Source organism: Muscardinus avellanarius (genome assembly GCF_963383645.1).
Source record: "Muscardinus avellanarius genome assembly, chromosome: 6".
NCBI classification, from domain to species: domain Eukaryota; kingdom Metazoa; phylum Chordata; class Mammalia; order Rodentia; family Gliridae; genus Muscardinus; species Muscardinus avellanarius.
The window spans coordinates 106,112,717-106,136,923 of NC_137791.1; the positions used below are offsets into that span (position 1 = coordinate 106,112,717).

The window sequence follows — 24,207 nt, forward strand, 5'->3', positions numbered from 1 at the left end:
CCTTTGTTATAGATTCTAGAGTTATCACATAATTTTTTAGATGTGGTCTGTGACCAGCTTCAGTTTGCAAATAAGTTTTTATTCTGGCATGAGTTTGGGTCTCTATTTATCAAGGATTGGGAAATGATATGTTTATAAAATAAATTTGAAATCTTCATAATTTGATTCTTTAGAATTACTTATTTATTTGTTTATAGTACTAGGAGTTGGTACCCAGGGGCATTTCTACCTCCAGGCTATACTCCAAGACCTGTTTTTTATACTTTATTTGGAAACAGGGTCTCACTAAATTGCTGAAAACCTCACTAAGAAGCTGAGGCTGGCTTTGAACCTGTGCAATCCTCCTGTCTCAGCCTCCCAAACACTGGGATTACAAGCATGACTACCATGCCAGGCTCTCTTTGGAACTTTTGAGATATCTTAATTTGACCCAGCAGTTCCAAAGGGGGAAACAATCATAGTTTAAGGGTATAAAATCTATGTTGATCAAAAAGTCATTATCTTCTGGATTAGACTACAATTTCTCTTCACTTTCTTTTTTTTTTTTTAATTTGGAAACAGGGTCTCACTAAGTTGCTGAAAGCCTCACTAAGTAGCTGAGGCTGGCTTTAAACCTGTGCGATCCTCCTGTCTCAGCCTCCCAAGCGCGGGGATTACAAGCGTGTGCCATCACGCCCGGCTTTCTTCACTTTCATTTAGAGCATTTAAACGTATTTGGTTGGAGCAAATGAGTAGCTTCTATTAAAATGTTGTTTAACAAAAAACAAAGAAGAAATACATTTTTTCTTTAATGGAGTTTATATTATGAATTTTTCAGGAATTTTTTAAATGATTATAGAATATTCTGGATTTTGTATCATATAATGGACCAGATTTATAACTGTCTACTAACTTTAAGTCTTTCAATTTGTAACTTCAGTTTTAATGTATGTACTTTCAGTATTGTGTTGTGATTTGACTTTTCTATTCAAATGCATTACTAAGGTGTGCAGTGCGTAGTAACAAGTCGTTTTATGATTATTACAGAGTCTTAAAAGTGATTTTAATTCATGCTGCGTTTTACAGACATTTCAGTGTGAACAAAAGTTTAGTGTTTTTTCTGTAATTCTGAGTCATGACTAATTACATACCTAACATTTACCTTAAGTATTTCTTCTCTTTACAGAATATTTGAAGGTTAGATCACATGATCCAGAAGAAGCTATTCGTCATGATGTAATTGTTACTATAATAACCGCAGCCAAAAGAGACCTTGCCTTAGTTAATGATCAGTTGCTTGGATTTGTAAGGGAAAGAACACTGGATAAACGGGTAAAATCTGAGGAATTTTATTCTCCCAAATTTACTGTGTTTAAACTGTTTGCTAAGTACAACCAGTATTCTTTTATCTTTTCTTTATTTTTGCACTACTGGGGATTGATCCCGGGGCATTATACCTCCAACTCTCACCCCCATCCCTATTTTTTATTTTGAAACAGCCTCACTAAGTTGTGGAGGGCATCACTAAGTACCTCTGGCTGGCCTCAACCTTGTGATCTTCCAGTCTCGACCTCCCAAATACTGGGATTACAAGCTCATGCCACCATGCCTAGCTATAATCAGTATTATTTTCCATAATCAGAATTATTATTCCAGTCAGGCATAGTACTTGGGAGGCTGAGATAGAAGGAATGCAGGTTCGAGAACAACCTCATCAATTATCAAGATTCTCAGCAACCTAGCAAGATCCTGTTTCAAAACAAACAAACAAACAAACAAAAAATAGTGCTGAGGTGATGCTTGAAGGTAGAATGCCCCTGGGTTCAATCCCAGGGGGGAAATATAGGGTCTTCCATCTGGGTGTGGTGGCACATGCTTATAATCCCAGTACTTGGGAGGCTGAGACAAGATGACTGCTGGTATGAAGATAGCCTTAGCCATGCACCAAGACTCAACAATGTGAGATACTGTTTCAAAGTAAATAGAAAAGGACTAGGGGTATAGTTTTAATAAAATGCCCCTGGGTTCAATCCCCAGTAATGCCAAAAAAGAAGCATTTTTCACTTACTACTATCTCTGTCATTCATTGAACTAAAGTATCATGCTTCCTAAGGAAGTGATGCCAAATGCTGTGCCAAACTAAGGGCAGAAATAGTTATGTGTTTATATTTTTGTACTATTTTCTCCTTTGGATATAGTTAGGTAAATGGATTGGAAAGGAAAAGTAATGCTAAGAACAGCAGTAGCAGTTGCTAAAGAATAGCGCTGCCAATCATAAGCAACATACAGACATGCAAACCAGGCCTATGAGGCATCTACTTGCTAATAATATCTTTAGCAATTTCCTTGCAGTGTGTCATTTTATTTGGCATTGCTGAAAAACAGCTTCCTCTGGAAACAAGTCGTTTAGCCATAATTTCTGGGTAAAGAATCAATTGGTTTTGAGATATAGCAGAAGATAGTCTTTTTGTTCTCATTTTAAAAATAATTGTGAAAGGTTAATGTTCATCTGTATCAATAAATCTAACTTTTAAGATCTTTCTTTTGGCTTAAATTTTAAAAAATCACTCTCCACATAGTGTTTGGTTAACACTTTTCCCAATTAACTTACTGCCAGTCCTATAATATCCTCTTAGAAAAATGTCACTCAGCTGTGATCCATTTGGGAGGTGAGACAGGAGGATCAGGGTTCTAAGCCAACCTCAGCTACTTAGGCCCTTTGCAACTCAGTGAGACCCTGTTTCAAAATAAAGAATAAAAAACAGGGCTGGGGGTGTAGCCCAGAGGTAGAATGCTCCTGAGTTCCACCCCCAGTACCATAAAAAAAGAAAAAAGGAAAGATGACACTGATGTTTCAGAGTTTCAAAAAGTTGAATAAATGACTTTTCCTAACATACATTAGTGGGTCATAGTAGCACCTACTAGATATTTGCAGGCCTGGATTTTGGTCTAATAAGTTCTAACCATTTTAGCCAGGCATAGTGGTGCACACTTGTAATCCAAGTCTTTGGGAGGCTGAGTCTGAAGGATAGCAGGTTCAAGACCAGCCTCTGCTACTTAGTGAGGTCCTCCACATCTTAGCGAGATACTGATTCAAAATAAAGGAAAAAAAAAATGTGGACTGAGGGTATGTCTCAGAGGTAAAATGCCCCTGGGTCCTTCTACCTCCGGGCTACACACCCAGACCTATTTTATACTTTTTTAAAATTTTGAAACAGGGTCTCCTAAGCCAGCTACGCTGGCTTCAAACCTGCGTGATCACCCTCCTGTCTCCGCCTCCTAAGCGCGGGAATTATAAGTGTGCGCCACCACGCCTGGCCAATATAATCTTTGGTTTCATTGTATACATTTTTGGTTTTAAGAGATGTCCAAAGGCATCTGTTATCTATATTATAGGAACAGAGTTTCATTCTGTCCACTAAGTACACTAAAAATGAGAAATGAGCTGGGCTTAGTGGTTCAGGCCTATAAAACCAATAATTTGGGAGGCTGAGACAGAAGGACCACAAATTCAAGGTCAGCTGTGCAATCCTAGAGACTCTATTTCAAAATAAAAGGGCGGGGATATAGTTCAGTCCCTGGTATCACCATCAAAATGGGGAGGGTGAAGATACTCAAAAATTCTATAGGTCTCACTTCAATAAACCAAAGAGAATAGCGAGTTATTCTTCCCAGCCAACCTCTAGAAATCCCAGAGTCTTCTGCTAACCAGAATGTGGGTAGGTAACTCAGTTGCCCTTTAAGTCTTCAAAGTAAGGAAGTTAAGCCCGGTGTCGGTGCAAGCTTGTAAATCCCGGGTTTGGGGAGGCTGAGACAGGTGGCAGTTTGCAGGATAGTCTCAGCTACTTAGTGAAGCCCTTTGCAACTCAGTGAAACCATGTTTCAAAATAAAGAGTAAAAAATAGGTCTGGGGCTAAAAGCTCAGAGGTAGGATGCTCCTGGGTTCCATCCCTAGTACGGCAAAAAATAAGTTAAATTAAGATGATTATCAAGATTCTTTTCAGCTTTGTAGTTCCAGAATTCTTGTTACTGAACTTTATTCTTCTTATTCTTGGTTAACGTCAAAAAGAAACTAGGAACCAAACACCACTTTCTACAATTGAGCTTTTGTTTGTAGAGTCAATTAATACAATTTGTCTTTTATATTTAAACACAATTTGTCTTTTATATTTAATCACTTCTCAAAGTAGGCCATCAAGTTTTTAGATATAAGTCTGGCTTCTGACTAGGAACAAATTCAAAATGGTTGATAAATGTGGTGGCGCACACTTGTAATCCCCACACTTGGGAGGCAGAGATAGGAGAATCAAGCAACTGTGCTGGCTTAAGAGACCCTGTTTCCAAATAAAACATATAAAATAGGTCTGGGAGTGTAGCCTGGAGGTGGAAGGGCTTCCCGGATCCCCAGTACCACCCCCAAAAAAAGTTGATAAAGAAAAATGGTTCATGAAAAGAAAAACTATGCTCCTGAGTGTATATCTGCACACATTAAGACAGAGTAAAGCCATGACAGTTTTTGTAGATTATTATACAGTTTGGTATCTTGCTCATCTAATAAATATACTTTCTAGTGGCGAGTAAGAAAAGAAGCTATGATGGGTCTGGCTCAGCTTTATAAGAAATACTGTCTTCATGGTGAAGCAGGAAAGGAAGCTGCAGAAAAAGTCAGCTGGATAAAGGATAAACTTTTACATATTTATTATCAGAACAGTATTGATGACAAGTGAGTAATATGTTATTAATGATTGAATGTAAGGCATGTTTTTTTAAAATATTTCTATTTAATTTTATTTCTAAATTTAGAAATCACTTTTTGCATATTCAACATACTCTTTATAAATAAGATACTATTCAAGATTGTAAATAGCATAACAATAATAATAATTACGAGGCATGGATTTTGAAGTCATGCAGACCAGAGACTAATTATTCACCCTGCCCTTTATGATTTCATTTTTTGTATACCTCAATTTTACCAAAAAAGGAAGAATGAAAATGCCCTTCCAACAGGGCTGCCATGTGGATTAAATAAAATAATGAATGGTAAAGCACCTTGGTTTAGAGCCTGCAATAGAGCAGTGTTTGATAAGTCTCAGTGATTCCTTTTCCTTTTTGCAACACTTTAACTACCAGTACAATAATTACTAAGTTCATCTTCTGAATGATACTTACAATCCTATATTGTATTGTGCTGGTGATACTTGGTTTTTGTAAAATACATTGCAATTTTTTATTACATTAGAGTGACTTCTTGCATATCACTCAATATGTATTTTCTTGGTTAATGAAGACTTGTGCTTTCTTATTCAAATGATACTGAGTAGTCAAAAAGCTTGGGGAAAAGGGTTATTCCAGTGTTTGTAAGGAATTTAGATTGTGTAGAGAGAAGGAAAATTAAATGTGCACATTTTTCCGGAAGTAATGTGAAAAGAGATTCTCCTGTTTTTACAACATGCCATGAGAAAGGAGCTAAACTGTAATTGCAGCATTTAATGAGTTTCTTGGGAATTGACTATGTACTTGAATCAGATTTTTGACTAATTTGTTACAGTTTTGAGCTGCTGGAGAATGGGTAGAACAGCCTAGCATCCTATGTTTAGGAATAACACTTAACCATTCTAGAACATATGTTTCATAATGACAGATTATAAATTAAAGCCAGAGGTAGAAACTATGTCTCTAAATTTAAAAATAACTACAGAAAAAGCTTCCAAGGAAAAGAACTTGTTTACTAATGTTTTTCATTGTATATGTGCAAATAGCTATCCCCATTAGTTTGATATCCTAGTACAGAATGATTAAAATAACTCTTGAAAATGGAATAATTGTGTTTTGGGGGGTGTTTCTTATTTTCTAGACTATTGGTAGAAAAAATTTTTGCTCAGTATCTTGTGCCCCACAATCTGGAAACAGAAGAAAGAATGAAGTGCTTATATTATTTATATGCTAGTTTGGATCCAAATGCTGTTAAGTAAGTTTCTTTTCAGATGACTGAATTATTTCTTAAAGATTTCATAAAATTACTTTATCATATCTAATTAATTATTTTTGATGGGATTGTTGATTATATTTGAATCAAGAAGCTAAGGCGAATATTTGCAAAAAAAATTTTGCTTTAGTTTCAGATAATTAAACAGCAAAGATATTCCTATTTTCATAAGAAATTTGCAACTACATTGTAATATGGTTTCAGAGATTCATCAAAGCCCCCCTGTCAAAATACCTGTGATGGGTGTCACAATCATACTGTTGGCTTTTTATCCTTCCACACTAAGTACTAAACCTAGAAATTAGTACTGGTTCTTTGATCAAACTCTGTATAAGATAACTTTTATGATTGTTGAACAAATTTTTTTCTTTCTTGTGGAACTAGAGATTGAATCCTCGCAGGTAAACCTCAGCCCACCATTGGTTTTGTTTTGGTTTGGTTTTTTTGTGGTACTGGGTGTGGAACCCAGGAGCTTTTCTACCTCCAGGCTATACTCCCAGATCTATTTTATATTTTATTTGAAACAGGGTCTTACTAAATTGCTGAGAGCCTCACTAAGTACCTGAGGATAACTTTGAACCTGTGTGATCCTCCTGCCTCAGCCTCCCAAGTGCTGGGATTACAAGCATGTAATCCCACAGCCAGTATTATTTTTTGAAACAAGGTCTCACTAAGTCTCTGAGACTGTCCTCAAATCTTCAAACCTCCTGTCTCACCTTCCCAGTCCTGGGACTACAGGCATGTGCCACCATGCCCACCTTTAACAAGATTTTTTTTGTGTGGTACTGGGGTTCCTGGAAACTCTTCTGCCTCCAGGCTACACTCCCAGACCTATTTTATACTTTATTTGGAAACAGGGTCTCTTAAGGCAACGCGGCTGGCTTCGAACCTGCGCGTTCCTCCTGTCTCCACTTCCCAAACACAGGGATTAAAAGCGTGCACCACCACGCCCAGCTAACAAGAATATTTTTAAGATTGAAAGGGATTACCTTTAGTAAATTTTGCTTAGAGATGGTGGTTGTGGAGTTATAGGGATATAATCCCAGTTAACTCAAGAGGCTGAAGCAGGAGGGTTACAAGTTCTAGCCATCCTCTAATTTAGAGAGTCCCTGCGTGGTGGCACGCTTGTAATCCCAACATTTGGGAGGCTGAGATAGGAGAATCGTGGTTCGCAGTTAGCCCCTCAGCTACTTAGTGAGGCCCTCTGCAACTCAGTGAGACCCTGTTTCAAATTAAAGAATAAAGCCAGGCGTGGTGGTGCACGCTTGTAATCCCCGCACTTGAGAAGCAGAGATAGGAGGATCACGCAGGTTTGAAGCCAGCTTGCTTAAGAGACCCTGTTTCCAAATAAAAATATAAAATAGGTCTGGGAGTGTAGCCCAGAGATAGAAGGATTTCCAGGAACCCCAATACCACCAAAAAAATAAAAATAAAAAGGGCTGAGTATAGCTCAGTGATAAATGCTCTTGGGTTCAATACTAGTACCACCCAATCCCTAATTTTTTTTTTGTTTGTTTGTTTGCTTGAATACTTAGTATTGGCATTAACTGAAATTGTCCCAGGACAATATTTGTGTGTTCATTTTGGCGTTTTATAAAGTAAATTCAGAGCTGGGCATGGTGGTGCACTCTTGTAATCCCCGCACTTGGGAGGCTAAGACAGGAGGATTGCACAGGTTCGAAGCCAGCGTCAGCTAGGCTCTCAGCAGCTTAGTGAGACCCTGTCTCCAAATAAAAATATAAAATAGGTCTGGGAGTATAGCCCAGAGGTAGAAGGCCTCTGGGTTCCACCCCCAGTACCACCAAAAATAAATAAATAAATAAAGTAAATTCAGTGTGCGTGTGTGTACACATATATGTAAAGACATGATTTATACACTAAATGTATATAATTGATATTTGTGAATTAAATACAGACACAAGTAAATTAGTACTGTCATTAAGAATTTTTAGCTGAGCCAAGAGTGGAGGAACATGCCTATACTCCCATTAATTGACAGGCTGAGACAGGAGGATCACACAGGTTCCATTTGTAGCACCACACCAAAATGAAAATCAAAAATTCCTCTTTTAGCCAGGCATGGTGACGCACACTAGTAATCCCAGCACTTGTGAGGCTGAGACAAGAAGATTGCATAGGTTAGAAGCCAGCCTCAGCTACTTAGTGAGGCTCTTAGCAACTTAGACCCTGTTTCCAAATAAAATATAAGATAGGTTTGGGTGTGTAGCCCAGTGGTAGAAAGCCCCCCTGGGTTCCACCCCCAGTACCACAAAGAAAAAAATCTTCTTTTGAAGCCAAGCATGGTGACACATGCCTTTAATTCAAGTACTTAGGAATTTGAGACAGGAGGATCCCACGTTTTTTTGTTTTGTTTTGTTTTTGTTGGTGTTACTGGGGATGGAACCTTTCTACCTCCGGGCTACCCTCCCAGACCCATTTTATATTTTATTTGGAAACAGGGTCTCTTAAGCCAGCAAGGCTGGCTTTGAGCCTGCCAGATCCTCCCGTCTCTACCTCCCAAGCATGGGGATTACAAGCGTGCGCCACCCTGCCCAGCGGAAACCAAATTTAAGACCAGACTCAGCAACATAGTAAGACCCTCTTTCAAAATTAAAAATAAAATCAGGCTAGGTATGTAGCTTGGGGGTAGAATGCCCTTAGGTTCAGTTCCCATTCCAAAAAACAACAACAACAACCACCCTCTTATGAGAAGCCTTTTATTTAGCATTTATACCATATTGTCTTAAATTCTAATAAATTGTTTAAAGTTTTATGTGGATGTAGGAAAATAGCATATATGTGCCATGCAATGAGAAAAGTTTAAAAGTGGAATAACTTGCACTATTGCCAAATGATGAGTTTTTTTTTATATTTATAACTGTTTACAGAGCTCTCAATGAAATGTGGAAGTGTCAGAACATGCTTCGAAGTCATGTACGTGAACTGCTTGATTTGCACAAGCAGCCTACAGTAAGTTCATGATTTGTTTAGAGTCCGGTTATTCTCTCTCTCTTTTTTTTTTTTTTTTTTTTCCCCAATACTGGGGGCTTTCTACCTCCAAGCTACACCCCAGACCTATTTTTTTATTCTTTCTTTATTTCTTTATTATGTTTATGGGGGTGGAATCCAGGGGCTTTCTACCTCTGGGCTATACTCCCAGATCTATTTTATATGTTATTTGGAAACAGGTTCTTACTACATAACTGAGGCTGGCTTCGAACCTATACAATTCTTCTGTCTCAGCCTCCCAAGCACTGGGATTACAAGCGTGTGCCGCTACGCCAGGCCCTATATTTTATTTTTGACACAGGTCTCAATAAGTTGCAGAGAGCCTCACTAAGTAGCTGAGGTTGTCCGCGAACCAGAATCCTCCTGTCTCAGCCTCCCAAAGGCTGGAATCACAAGCATGCACCACCATGCCCAACTTAAATTTTTATTTTAAATTAATATAACCACCTCTTATTTTATGGCATGTACAATGAAATGGTGATTTTTCAGTTCATCAAGTATTTATTGGTACTGAGGATCAAGCTCAGGTCCTTCTGCATGCTAAGTATGCACTCTACTACTGAACTATGCCCGCCCCCCTTCCTATTTATTTTTTTATTTTTTATTGGTGTATTGTAGTTCTACATCTTAATGGAATACAAGATGTTACAGGCATATATGCACACATCACTCTTTTAAATACTAAGAGTTAGCTGGGCATGTTGCCACATGCTTGTAATCCCAGCATTTGGGAGGCTGAGACAGGAGGATCACTGTTCAAGGACAGTCTCAGCTACTTAGGCCCTTGTCAACTCCGTGAGACCCTGTTTCAAAATAAAGATTTTTTAAAAATAGGGCTGAGGGTGTAGCTTGGAGGTAGAATGTCCCTGGGTTCCAACTCTGATACTGCCAAAAAAATAAAAAATAAAAAATCTAAGAGTTTATATATAACTTATAAGTTTAAAAATACTTAGAATCGAATCTCAAGATAAAATTAGCCAGATATGATAGCACATACCTGAAACCCCAGTATTTGGGAGGCTGGAACAGGATGATTGCAGGCTTAAGGATACTCTCATCAACCTAATGAGACTGTTTTAAAACAAAATAATAAATTTAAAAGCCTGAGGGTACAACTCAGAGGCAGAATGTCCATGGGTATAATCCCCAGTACCTCAAGGCAACATATTAGCAGTCATGGGGTGTAGTGGAGCACACTTTTAATCCCAGTACTTGAGACAGAAGGATTACAGGTTCAAAGCCAGCCTCAGCTACTTGGTGAGGCCCTCTTGAACTTAGTGAGACTTTGTTTCAAAATAAAGAATAAAAAAATGGGGCTGGGGGTGTAGCTCAGTGGTAAAATGCCCCTGGGTTCAATATTCAGTATCATCAAATATATATATGCAGTTAAAATTTTGTTCCTATTGCATGATTCTTCTCCTATGTAGAGGTGGTACTGAGTATCACAGTTTTCTGGAAGGCAGGGTGGAAAACTTGAATGAACTTTTAGTATGGGAACAATAGACAAACTCCTCAAAGGACCCATGGATGTTGGAACAGAGTCTGATAAACTTTTTTGGAAATAACCAGATAGTAAAACGTTTTGGCCACTCGTGCAGTCTCTAGTCAGCTGTAAATTTTTTAATAACCTTCCTGCAAGTGACTCCTTTTGTTTTATTTTTCTCAACAGTTGTTTGTTCTCCGTAATTCTTTGGTGTCAACTTAGTGTGTAGATAGGTTTGTTGTTGTTGTTGTTGCTGCTGCTGTTGTTGTTGTTTGAGGTTCTGGGAATTAAATTCAGTGGTTTTCTACCTCTGGGCTATACCCTAGCCGTGGTGATTGTTTGTTTGTTTTTTGGTACTGGGGATTGAACCCTTTCACCACTATGCTATACTCCTAGACCTATTTTATATATCTTTTTGGAAACACAGGGTCTGTTAAGCCAGCAAGGCTGGCTTCGAACCTGTGCGATCCTCCTGTCTCCGCCTCCCAAGAGTGGGTATTACAAGCGTGCACCACCACGCTCGGCTTTTATTCTTTATTTTGAGATAAGGTCTTGTAGCTGAGGCTGGCTATGAACCTGCAATCCTGTCTTGGCCTCCCAAGGACTTGGAATGCAAGTGTGCCCCACCACGCCCAGCTTGTTAAACCACTTTTAACTATGAAGGATATACAGGAATGAGTATTGTTACTCTTGCAGAAATGTATTCATACATATATCATTGATTGTTCTTTGTGTTTTAAATTTCAGTCAGAGGCTAACTGTTCTGCCATGTTTGGAAAACTGATGACCATAGCAAGTGAGTATGTTTATTTATCCATCAAGTGTATAATAAACCTAAAACACACCATAAGTTTACTCAAGGTGACTATAAATTTAAAGCTAAGAAAAAAATTTTATCTTAAAATTATTTCTAAGAACTACTTCATATGATTTTCTTTAGTGACTCGTGTTTAAATGTTTTTCTTGCATAATAGATTCTTTTAATTTTATAGAGAATTTGCCGGATCCTGGGAAAGCACAAGATTTTGTGAAGAAGTTTAACCAAGTTCTTGGTGATGATGAAAAACTGCGATCTCAATTGGAATTATTAATCAGCCCAACCTGTTCATGCAAACAAGCAGATATCTGTGTGGTTAGTAAATTACACTCTTACATTGGTTTCTAACTTACTTATAGAAATGAGTGTTTAATAAAGCCTTAGGGCCGGGCTAGGTGGTGCACACTTGTAATTCCCACGCTTGGGAGGCTGAGACAGTAGGATCGCATAGGTTTGAAGCCAGCCTCAGCTACTTAGTGAGGCTTTCAGCAACTTAGTGAGACCCTGTTTCCAAATAAAATATTAAATTTAAAAAAAAAAAAGGTCTGGGAGTATAGCCCAGAGGTAGAAAGCCTCTGGGTTCCAACCCCAGTACCACCAATAAAGCCTTAGGATGCCCAGTGTGTGCATGTTTGTAATCTCAGTACTTGGGAGGCTGAGACTGGAAAATTGCGGTTCGTGGACGGCCTCAGCTATTTAGTGAGGCCCTCTGCAACTTAGTGAGACCCTGTTTCAAAAAAAGAATAAAAAGTTGGGCTGGGGATGTAGCTTAGAAATAGAATGCCCATGAGTTCAATCCTCAGTACTACAAAAAAAAAAAAAAACCTTAGGAATATTTATGTAGTCGACTTACCAGTCACTTCAGTTTTCTAAATTCTATGTATATATGCATTTTCTTCTACTATATGTTAACATGGAAATAACCATCTATAAATCAGCAATAACAATGATATATATGTTATTTATATATAAGGTAGATTTCTGGTCTCAAACCTGCAATCCTCCTATTTCAGCCTCCCAAATACTGGGACTGAAAGTGTATACCACCTCGCCCAACTTCTAATTTTTTGTGTGTCACTAATTTGCTGAGGCTTCCTGTGTGTATATGTGTGTGTGTGTGGTTTACTGGGGATTTAGTGGTACTGGGGGTGGAACCCAGAGGCTTTCTACCTTTGGGCTATACTCCCAGACCTTTTTTTTTTTTTTTTTTTTTTAATTTGGAAACAGGGTCTCACTAAGTTGCTGAAAGCCTCACTAAGCTGAGGCTGGCTTCGAACCCGTGCGATCCTCCTGTCTCAGCCTCCCAAGCGTGGGGATTACAAGCATGCACCACCACGCCCAGCTGTTTACTGAGGATTTAACTCAGGGACATTCTACCTCTTGAGTTATACCCCCTCAGCCACCCCCCATTTTTTTGTAATTTTTGAAACCAGGGTCTCACTAAGTTGATGAGAATCTCAAAATTGCTGAGGCTGTCCTCAAACCTGCGATCTTCCTGTCTCAGCCTCCCAAGTACTGGGAGTACCAGAGTATCATTATGCCTGGCTGCTCGTTCTATTCTTGGCTGCCTTATTTTATAGAAAAATAGCATCATTGATACTATCAGGAAAGAAAACATCTGCTCATTTACTCAGCATTTTGTGAGACAATCTTAGTTTGAATTTTAGCTGTACCATTTATTGCCAATATGAACATTACTAAGGTATTCAGCATTATCGTGTCTTGTTTTCCTCATCTCTAATTACACATATATGACATACACTGTGCTTGGGAACACACAGATGAGTAAGAATTATTTTAGTTAAGTATGTCTAACTCCCCTAAAAATAATTAATGTTGATAATTAAATGCCGTAAAGACTAGATTATATAAAAGTGGTCTGAGACCATAAAACAGCTATCTTTTATTCAGCATAGGAGTTTTGTTTGGTTTGATTTGGGTTTTTGGGTTTTTTTGTTTGTTTGTTTGTTGTTTGTTTGTTTGTTTGTCTGGTTTTTTTGTTTGTTGTTTGTGGTACTGGGGTTCCTGGAAGCCCTTCTACCTCCGGGATACACTCCCAGACCTATTTTTTTAACATTTTTATGTGGAAACAGGGTCTCTTAAGCCAGCGAGGCTGCCTCCGAACCAGCGCAATCCTCCTGTCTCCGCCTCCCAAGCGCAGGGATTACAAGCGTGGGCCACCATGCCCGGCAGCATAGGAGTTTTATTGAAACCAGGCATGGTGGTGCACACTTGTAATCCCAGCATTTGGGAGGCTGTGACAAAAGGATTGAAGTTCATGCGCAGCCTCAGCTACTACTTAGTGAGGCCCTCTGCAACTCAGTGAGACCCTGTTTTTTTGTTGTTGTTTTTTTTGTTGTTTTTGTTTTTGTTGTTGGTTTTTTTTTTTTTTTTTTTTTTTGTGGTACTGGGGTTCCTGGAAGCCCTTTTACCTCCGGGATACACTCCCACGGGCTATACTCCCAGACTTATTTTTTTACCTTTTTATGTTGAAACAGGGTCTCTTAAGCCAGCGAGGCTGGCTCCAAACCAGTGTGATCCTCCTGTCTCCGCCTCCCAAGCACGGGGATTACAAGCGTGCGCCACCATGCCCGGCTCAGTGAGATCCTGTTTTAAAAATAAAAGAATAAACGCCGGGCGTGGTGGCGCACGCTTGTAATCCCCGCGCTTGGGAGGCGGAGACAGGAGGATCACACAGGTTCGAAGCCAGCCACGTGCGCTGGTTTAGGAGACCCTGTTTCTAAATAAAAATATAAAAATAGGTCTGGAAGTGTAGCCCAGAGGTAGAAGGGCTTCCAGGAACCCCAGTACCACCAAAATAAATAAATAAATAAATAAAAATAAAAAATAAAAGAATAAGCGGGACGTGGTGGTGAACATTTTTAATCCCAGCGTTTGGGAGGCCAAGAAAGAAGGATGCGTGGATAGCCTCAGCTATTTAGGCCCTCCACAACTTAGTGAGACCCTGTTTCAAAATAAAGAATAAAAAATAGGACAGGGGGTGTAGCTCAGAGGTCAAATGCCCCTGTATTCCATCCCCAGACCGGCAAGGAAAAAAATAATAAAATAAAAGAATAAAAAATAGGGTAGGGGATGTATCTCGGAGGTAGAATGCCCCTGGGTTCCATCCTCAGTATGGAAGGAAGGGAGGGAGGGAGGGAGGGAGGGAGGGAGGGAGGGCGGGCAGGCGGGCAGGCAGGCTAGCAGGCAGGCTGGCTATTAAGGAGGAAATGTGAGAAGCCAGTTTAAGGAAGAGTGCTACAAGTTGTTGCCATTTTGTCCTTTCCACAGTGGGATACTGTGTATTAGTTACTTATGTTCCCTGATAGCCTTTGTCCTTTTCTCCTGAATGTTCAATTCTGATATAGAAGAAGGAAAAATAATATAAATGTAAAACTTACTGTCATGTCATTCTGTGTTGTTTTGCTTCCTCCTTTAAGAGTTCTCAGTCCCCTAATGTATATTTACTACCATTTCTTCACAAGAAATGAATATTGCTCAGAAATACAGTTAGTGAAAATGGAGCTATATTATTCTCTTCCCCTTAATTTTAGTAAAATACCTTGAGGAAGGAATATCCACAGAGACATATTATTGATTAATACATGTGTGGGTGTGATACAGTACAAGAGGGTAAACGGTGGGTGGTATTAGACCCCCATTAGACTTCAGGTTTTGGGTTTTCACATCTTGATTCTACAGAAGAGCATCATATTTGCCATATCTCCATTCCTGCTTTCTATTACATGTTCTGTTGCCTTTCTATGTCAGTAGTTCCCAAATTTTGAGATTTTCCAGGAAGCTTATTTATTCAACATTTAATGAGACAATCCTAAATTGGCATTTTACCTGTACTATTTACTGACTTTAGTAAGTAATTGAAGATAAGTAAGTAGTAAGTAACTTAGTATTTCTCATTCTCATTTTCTCTATCAATATTAACAATGTCATAGGATTCTTATAATGATATTGTAGCTGGGCATGGTGGCATACACTTGTAATCCCAGCATTTGGGAGGCTGAGACCAGAGGATCACATTTTGCGGACAGCCTCAACTACTTAGTGAGGCCTTCCACAACTTAGTGAGACCCTGTTTCAAAATAAAGGATAAGCTGGGTGTGGTGATACACGCTTGTAAACCCAAGAGGGTTGCAGGTTCAATACCAGCCTCAGCAATTTAGCATGCGCCACCATGCCCAGCGGCAAGAATATTTTTGTAGGAGCTATTTGATGTAATGCCAGCAGATTTTAGGATAAATTAAGACAGTGACTTTCATATTTGAATCCATCATTATGTTCAAGTTATAAACAAAAAAAGTTGTATAAATAATTAAAATTGTAAGAGAGTGCATAGCTCTTATCTTATTTATTCATTAACTGTGTCTTTCCAAGATGACACAGTGGCGTACAACTCTGATATAGGGAAGCATAGACAAGCAGGCTTACAGGTAAGAGGCCAGCCAAAGCAACTAAGCGGGTTCTTATTTCAAATTAAAAAAAAAAAAACTAAGGACTGTAAATGTACTCAGAATACCGCCAGGTTCAATTACTAGTACCACAAAAAAAGCATAAGTAAATAAATAAATTGTGCCCTGCTGGATCTGAAAATTTTCTTAACAATGTTTATTTGCTTTTTGAATATTCTCCTAATTGCCCATCCCACACTGGTTTTGTTTTTTTACTTGTTTGTTTTGTACTGAGGATGGAATTCAGGGCCACCCTGCTCTAAGCCACACTTTCCCCACATATCCCTGCCTTTTTTTTTTTTTTTTTTTTTTTTTTTTGAGGTACTGGGGTTCCTAGAAGCCCTTCTATGTCCGGGCTACACTCCCAGACCTATTTTTATATTTTTATTTGGAAACAGGGTCTCTTAAGCCAGCGACGCTTGCTCTGAACCAGTGTTATCCTCCTGTCTCCGCCTCCCAAGCTCGGGGATTACAAGCGTGCGCCGCCACGCCCAGTCCTGCCCTATTTTTTTATTTTTTATTTTAAAGCAGGGTTTCAGTTGCAGAGGGCCTCACTAAAAGTTGCTGAGGCTGTCTGTGTACCTGCTATCCTCTTGTCTTAGCCTCCCTAGTACTGAAAGTACAAGTACTACCACCATGTCCAGTTTTTTTGTGTGTGTGTGATTTTTATTTTAATTTTGAAACCCTATCTTCCTGTTTTACTTAGATTGGCCAGTTTTGAACTGTTTCCCAAATACCTGTAGGTATGTATGTGTCACTATTCCCAGCTGAATATCCCCCGTTTAAAAATAAAATAGGGCTATGGATATACCTCAGAGGTAGAAAACACCTGGTTCAGTCTTCAGTATGAAAAAATAATAAAAAAATAAATGTGTGTAAGATACAGATGGTTGTTTCAATTTAAAAAAAAATGACCATTATTGTTGTTTGCTTTTTTTTCTTTTTTCTTTTTTTTTTTTTTTTCTTTTTCTGGGTGGGGGGTACTAGAGATGGAAACTGTGTATTCTACCTCTGAGCTATACCCCCAACCCAATTTTTTTTTTTTTTTTTTTTTTTTCGGTACTGGAGATGGAACCCAGGAGGGGCTCTGAGTGACACCCCCAGCCCTAATTTTTTTTTGAAACAGGGTCTCACCAAGTTGAAAGTGGCCTCACTAAGTAGCTGAGGCTGTCCACGAACCATGATCCTCCAGTCTCTGCCTCCTGAATGCTGGAACAAGAAGTATGCTCCATCATGCCCAGCTCAATTTTTATTCTTTATTTTGAAATAGGATTTCATTAACTTGTGGAAGGCCTCACAAGTTGCTCAGGCTGGCCACAAACCTGTGGTCCTCCTGTCTTAGCCTCCCAAGTACTGGGATTACAAGGATGTGTCACCATTCCTGGCTCTAAAAATAGACCATTTAGCCGGGTGTGGTGGCGCATGCTTGTAATCCCTGCACTTGGGAGGCTGAGACAGGAGCACACGGGTTCAAAGCCAGCCTCAGCTACTTAGGCTCTCAGCAATTTAGTGAGACCCTGTTTCCAAATAAAATATAAAATAGGTCTGGGATTATAGCCTGGAGGTAGAAAGCCTCTGGGTTCCACCCCAGTACCACAAAAAAAAAAAAAATAGACCATTTAAAAGAGATATTACACTAAACAATGATTTCATGGAATAAATAAAAGAGATAAAAGGCGGAAATCATCATACCTTTCCGTTTTCTAGTATACAGATTTTCCAGTGATTGCTCAATAAATGTATAAATTTAAGCCAGGCGTGGTGGCACACGCTAGTAATCCCAGCATTCGGGAGGCTGAGACCAGAGGATCGCGGTTTGCGGACAGCCTCAGCTACTTAGTGAGGTCTTCTGTAACTCAGTGAGACCTGGTTTCAAACATAAAGAATAAAAAATAGGGCAGGGGGTGTAGTTCTGAGGTCGAGTGCCCCTGGGTTCCATCCCCAGACCCGCAAAAAAAAAAAATAATAATAATAATAATAATAAATGTATACATTTTAGGGGCTAAGTAATATTTGATGCCTATAAACCCAGTACCATAAAAATTAAGAAATAGCCAGGCATAGTTGCACAGACTTGTAATCCCAGTACTTGGGAGACTGAAGCAGGAGGTTCACAGGTTATAAACCAGCTTCATCAACTTAAGGCCTCCACAATTTAGCAAAGCCCTGTTTCCAAATACAAAATAAATAAAATAGGACTGGTGGTGCAGCTCAGAGATAGGGATTCCCACAGGTTCAATCCCCAGAATCAAATAAAATTTTAAACATTGCCAATGATTTCATGAGACAATTATGAGATAAAAGGCAGAAACCATGTCATCCCTTTCTCTCTTTTACACTGTCCACATTTCCCAGTGACTATTTCTATGAATTCAGTCTCCCAAATTATTCTCATTTCTATGAATTTTTAAATTTTAAAATCTAAAACAAAAAAATTATTTCTACTACTTTTGAATCTTTAAATATTTTTACTTTATTTTATTTTGTTAACTATGAAAGTGAGTTATCCTCATGATAAAACTCTTTCCTTTCTATAGAGAGAAATAGCTCGGAAACTTGCAAATCCTAAGCAGCCAACAAATCCTTTTCTAGAGATGGTCAAATTTCTATTGGAAAGAATTGCACCTGTGCACATTGATTCAGAAGCTATAAGGTAAGCCGGGAAGTAGTTGCAGTAAAAGTAAATTATAATCCTAAACTGTAATGTTCTAAGTTTAAATTTTGGGCCTCTACAGGTAAAAATGTTCATTGTATATCCTTTTTTTGCTACTGGGAATGGAACCCAGGAGTGTTCTAACTCTGAGCTTCACTCCAACCCTATTTCATTTTTTTATTTTGAAATAGGGTCTCACGAAGTTGCTGAATCTACGATCCTCCTATCTCAGCCTCTTGGGTGTTTACCACTATGACTGGCTATCTTTTTTTTTTTTTCTTTTTTTCTTTTTTTCAGTACTAGGGATGGAACCCAGCGGCATTTCTACCTCCAAGCTACACTCCCAGCCCTAATTGTTATTCTTTATTTTGAAACAGGGTCTCACTGAGTTGCAAAGGGTCTCACTAAGTAGTAACTGTGGCTGTCCACAAACCCCGATCCTCTAATTTCTGCCTGCAGAATGCTGATTTTTTTTTTTTTAATGGTGGACACACACTACATTGACTTTGTAGGATAGCCTGCTCATTGTATAATCTTTGAATGATCATTGCAATAAACTAAAAATAAGTATCCTGGTATCATAAGACAGTAATCGATGGCTTTTGTGTTTTTTTTTTAATTAACTATTCTTATAGTTTCTCACATTTTAATTGCTCATAATGTTTTATTCTTGGATCTGTGCACTGATTATTTTCCCTGTAGATAGATATTTACTTCCTTTCTATATTGGGGTATTATGTAGTTAGTACTTGGTTCTTTTTCCAAACGTCTAGAATTTGAAGACTTGTTTCTAGTGCCCAAACTACAAGTCATTTCACCTGTGTGAATCTCTGCTGTGGTTGTGTTGAAATGCTAAACTACATTGAAAAACATTATAATTTAGGATTTATTAGTTTGCTGAAATTGTCATAACAACACTAGAAACTTGATGGATTAAACTATGTTCTGTCACCATTTTGGAGGCTAGAAGCCCAAGATCAGGGCATCCACAATCTCTTTCTTCTGAAGCCTCTTGCTTCTCCTTGGCTTCCAGGTGGCCACCTTCCCATTTAGTCTTCATTGCCTTTCTTCTTTGCCTAGCAGGTCTTGTCTTAATCTTTTTTATAAAAACAATACTTGTATTAGATTATGGCCCACCCACATGACTTCATTTTACAGTAATTATTTAAGGTCTTAACTTCAAATACAATTGCATCCTGAGACTGAGACCCTTGTAGTAGAATTCATATGAATTTAGAAATTTTAATTTAGTCATAGACATTGATATTTGACATTTTGATGAAGATTTAATTATAATTATTTATTTTTTATTTTATTTTTTCTGTACTGGGGATTGAACCCCAGGTACATTCTACCCCCAAGCTACACCCCAGCCCTATTTTTTATTTTATTTATTTGTTTATTTATTTATTTATTTGTGCAGTACTGGGGATGGAACCCAGAACCTAGGGGCATTCTACCTCTGAGGTACAACCCCAGTCCTATTTTTTAGTCTTTATTTTGAAACAGGGCCTCACTAAAGTAGCTGAGGCTTTCCTCGAACCTCGATTCTCCTGTCTCAGCCTCCCGAATGCTGGGATTAGAAGTATGCGCCACCTCGCCCAGCTTTATTCTTTATTTTGAAATAGGGTGTCACTAAGTTGCAGAGGACCTCACCAAGTAGCTTGAGGCTGAAGTAGCTTGAGGCTTGTCAGGAACCTGCAATCCTCTTGTCTCAGACTTCCAAGTACTGGGATTACAAGCATGCATCACCACACCAAGCTATGAATTATTTAGTTTTTATTTTTTGTTTTACTGGGGATTGAAGCCAGGGACATTGTAACTCTGAGCCACCCTGACCCCACCACCCTATTTTTTATTTTGAAACAGAGTTTTACTAAATTGCAGGTTACCTTAATAAGTTGCTGAGGCTGGCCGCTTTTTTGGTACTAGTAATTGAACCCAGGATAATCCTATCCCCGAGCTACACCTCCAGCTGGTTTTTTTTTTATTCTTTGTTTTGAAACAGGGTCTCACTAAGTTACAGAGGGCCTCACTAAGTAGCTGAGACTGTTCATGAACCTCCGCTCTTCCTGTCTCAGTCTCCCAAATACTGGGATTACAAGCGTGTGCCACCACACCTGACTATGGTTAGGATTTCTAACAGACTAATTTTATAAGAATGCCACTGCATTAATTTTAGTGAGAAATATGTGTTATATATTCTTTTCATGTAACCAAATCACATCTAAAAATATTATATTGCAAAGAGTTTTTTGTTTGTGTGTGTCGGGGGGGAAGGGGGCTGGGGATTTAATCCAGAGGTGTTCTACCATTGAGTTTAACCCCCATCCTGATTTTCTTTTTTGTTTTCTTTGTGTGTGTGTGTGTTAGGGGTTGAACCCAGGAGCATTCTACCTCCAAGCTTCACTGAACTTCATCCCAATTTTTTATGTTTTATTTTGAAACAGGATCTCACTAAATTGTGCAGGGCCTCACCAAGTATCTGAAGCTGGCTAGAAACTCGGATGCTCCTTTCTCAGCCTCCCAAGTACTAGGATTCAAGCATGCACCAACACACTCGGCTCCAATTTCATTTCTTATTTGGAAACAGAATCTCACTAAGTTGTCATGGCTGGCTTTGAACCTGCAATCCTCCTGTCTCAGCCTTTTAAGTACTGCGATTACAAGCATGCACCACCATACATGCCTGGCTAGTGTTTATTTAACAAGCTTTTTCTTTTTTGGAGGTACTAGGGATTAAACCCAAGAGCATTCTACCTCTGAACTACAACCCCGGTTCTATTTTCGTGTGTGTGTGTGTGTGTGTGTGTGTGTGTGTGTGTGTGTGTGTGTTGCTGGGGGTGGAACCCAGGGGCTTTTCTACTCCCAGCTACACTCCCAGACCTATTTTATTTGGAAACCGGGTCTCGCTAAATTGCTGAGAACCTCACTAAGTAGGTGAGGCTGGCTTCGAACCTGTGAGATCCTCCTGTCTCAGCCTCCCAAGTGCTGGGATTACAAGCATGTGGCACCACTCCTGGCTTTTTCTTTATTTTGAAAGAAGGTCTCACTAAGTTTCAAAGAGCCTCACTTAGTAGATGAGGCTGGCCACGAACATGGATCCTCCTGTCTCAGCCTCCCAAGTACTGGGATTACAAGCATGTGCCACCATGCCCAGCTTATTTAACCAAGATTTATTGGAGCAGCTTGTAAAGTACATTGGACAACTGGGGAAGAATGGTTACATAACCCAAATTTTATGGGCTTGGTTTGTTGTTACAGAATGCTTCAGAAATAGGAAGCATATCTAGCAGGTAATAATAGAAAGTAGGAATTAATAGTGATGATTGCAGAGGAAATACAGTCCAAGGCACTAAGCTTGGTTTTTTTGTTTTTTCGTTTTGTTTTGTTTTGTAAGGTATTTAAGACACTCTGAATTTCATTGTTTCTTAGGAGGTTATTTAAAGTACTCTGAGCTTCAGTTTAGTACTGAATCCTATGGGAAATTGACGGTTTAGGGGTTTGCAGAAGAAAATAAAATAAATTCATTAAATTGTATAGAAGCAATTTTGAGGGTGAAGGTTCAAAAGTAGAAAATCAGAAGAGTGATATCACAGAAGCCAAAAGGAAAAAAGAATAGTAGAGGGGTTAGAGAGTATAATACCCAGAATACAAGTAAGTAAAATACCAAGAAACATCCACTGTATTAGAAAAAGGAACAAAATCACAACGGCCAAAATAATATTCATTAATTAGCAAATGCAGATTCAGAAATACATAGGACATGTTTCCCACATCTGCATCATGGTACATAGAGCAAACAATCATATTTGATCAGAGAAGACTCACTCAAGCCTACAATTAATTTGAAATAGCTCAACAGGAACCCACTAGGTTCTACTTGGCTACCCTAAGATTTGAGAAAACCATATCACTATTCTCAACGGCTTTGTCTAGCAGTCATAGACAGCTATGAATACTTATATATATGCGAAAGGTGTTAATAGAAGAGAGACTGAGCTTGGCATGGTCACACATGCCTCTAATCCTAGTACTTGGGAGGCTGAGACAGGAGGATCACAGGTTCAGGGACAGCCTCAGCAAATAGTGAGACTGTCATCAACCTAGCAAGACCCTGTTTCAAAGAAAAAAAAATTGGGTTGGGGGCTGTAGCATGGAGGTAGAATTCCCCTGGGTTCAATCCCTAGCACAAGAAAATTATAAACAAAAAAACAGAAGAAGGTTGAAGATAGGGCAAGGGGAGTCTAATTATGATTGAGCGACATTCCTAAGGAAAGGAGAACATCTCCTATGACTTGACAAAATAAAATCAGAGCAGCTTAGAATATAAAGTATGGAAAATTAAATTAATTCAGGGTCTCCATTATTTTCCTTTATGCTAAAGATGAGGTATCTCTTTCATGAAAGGATTTAGCCCTGATTTAGGATAGTGAGAAGTTCTTAGGAGACTACTCAAGCAGTTAGATTTATGATGGTCTTTTGTTTCATGATATTTTTGCGAAATACATGAGATATGTATTATTTATCTAATGTATGAATGAGGAAAAATTTTCCATAAAGGAAGGACTAAACCCAGTACTAGTCCTGTAATCCTCTACCTGTAAGCCCAGTACTTGTGAGTCTGGGACAGGATGATCATAGGTTCCGGGCCAGGCTTAGCAATTTAGTGAGACTCAAACCAGCAAGACCCTGTTTATTTATTTAATTGATTGGGATATTTTGTTTGTTTTGTAGTACTCGGGGTAGAACCCAGAGGATTTTCTACCTCCGGATTATACTCCCAGACCTATTTTATATTTTATTTGGAAACAAGGTCTCACTAAGGAGCTGAGGCTGGCTTCAAACCTGTGTGGTCCTCCTATCTCAGCCTCCCAAACCCTGGGATTACAAGCATGCACTACCAAGCCCGGCTAATTGATTGGGGTTTTTTTTTATACTGGTGATTAATTTCAGGGACATTCTGCCTCCAAGCTATGCTCCCAGCCCTGTTATTTTTATTTTGAAACAGGGCTTTGTTAGGTTGCTGAGAGTTTTATTTAATTGCTGAGGCTGTCCTTGAATTTGTGACCCTCTTGTCTCAGTCTCCCAAGTATTGGGATTATATGCATATACCACCAAGCCCAGGTGACCCTGTTTTTTGTTTTTGTTTTTGTTTTGTGGTACTGGGAATGGAACCCTTCTACCTCCGGGCTATACTCCCAGACTATTTTATATTTTATTTGGAAACAGGGTCTCTTAAACCAGCTGAGGCTGGCTTCGAACCTGCGTGATCCTCCTGTCTCAGCCTTCCAAGGGCAGGGATTACCCGTGCTCTACCACGCCCGGCTTCTGACCCTGTTTCAAAACAACAAATAAAAAGAGCTTGGGGTATAGTTCAGAGGTAGAGTGCCCTGGATTCAATCCTTAGTGCCCTTGAAAAACAGGAAGCACTATGTTTGCTTGCTTGCTTGCTTGCTTGTTTTGCAGTACTAGGGTTGGAACCCAGGGGGATTCTCCCTCCAAACTATATCCCCAACCTTATTTTTAATTCTTTATTTTGAAACAGGGTCTCACTAAATTGCAGAGAGCCTCACTAAGTGTTTAGCTGAGGCTGGCTGAGAACCTGCAATAATCCTGTCTCACCCTTCCAAGTATGGATTAAAAGCATGTGCCACTACACCTGGCTTTATTCTATTTTGAAACAAGGTCTCAATAAGTTATAGAAACGCCTTACTCTAAGTAGCTGAGGCTGTCCACAAACTGCTATCCTTATGTTTCAGCCTCCCAAGTACTGGTTTTCAAAGTGTGCAACCCTGTGCCCAGCAGGAC

The 24,207-nt window shown here is 39.1% G+C and overlaps 1 protein-coding gene across 1 annotated transcript in view; it reads left to right on the top strand.

Annotated features, from left to right (window-relative positions):
• The window catches only part of PDS5A (PDS5 cohesin associated factor A), a gene marked incomplete at both ends in the record, with an annotated part of 138,454 nt that overhangs the window by 71,167 nt on the left and 43,080 nt on the right, over positions 1 to 24,207 (top strand). Inside the window, 7 exons of the mRNA XM_080697069.1 lie at positions 1,166 to 1,311; positions 4,551 to 4,702; positions 5,837 to 5,950; positions 8,857 to 8,938; positions 11,208 to 11,256; positions 11,453 to 11,592; positions 18,281 to 18,396. Of these exons, the coding sequence (XP_080553195.1) occupies positions 1,166 to 1,311; positions 4,551 to 4,702; positions 5,837 to 5,950; positions 8,857 to 8,938; positions 11,208 to 11,256; positions 11,453 to 11,592; positions 18,281 to 18,396 (799 nt within the window). The remainder of the gene's footprint in view (positions 1 to 1,165; positions 1,312 to 4,550; positions 4,703 to 5,836; positions 5,951 to 8,856; positions 8,939 to 11,207; positions 11,257 to 11,452; positions 11,593 to 18,280; positions 18,397 to 24,207) is intronic.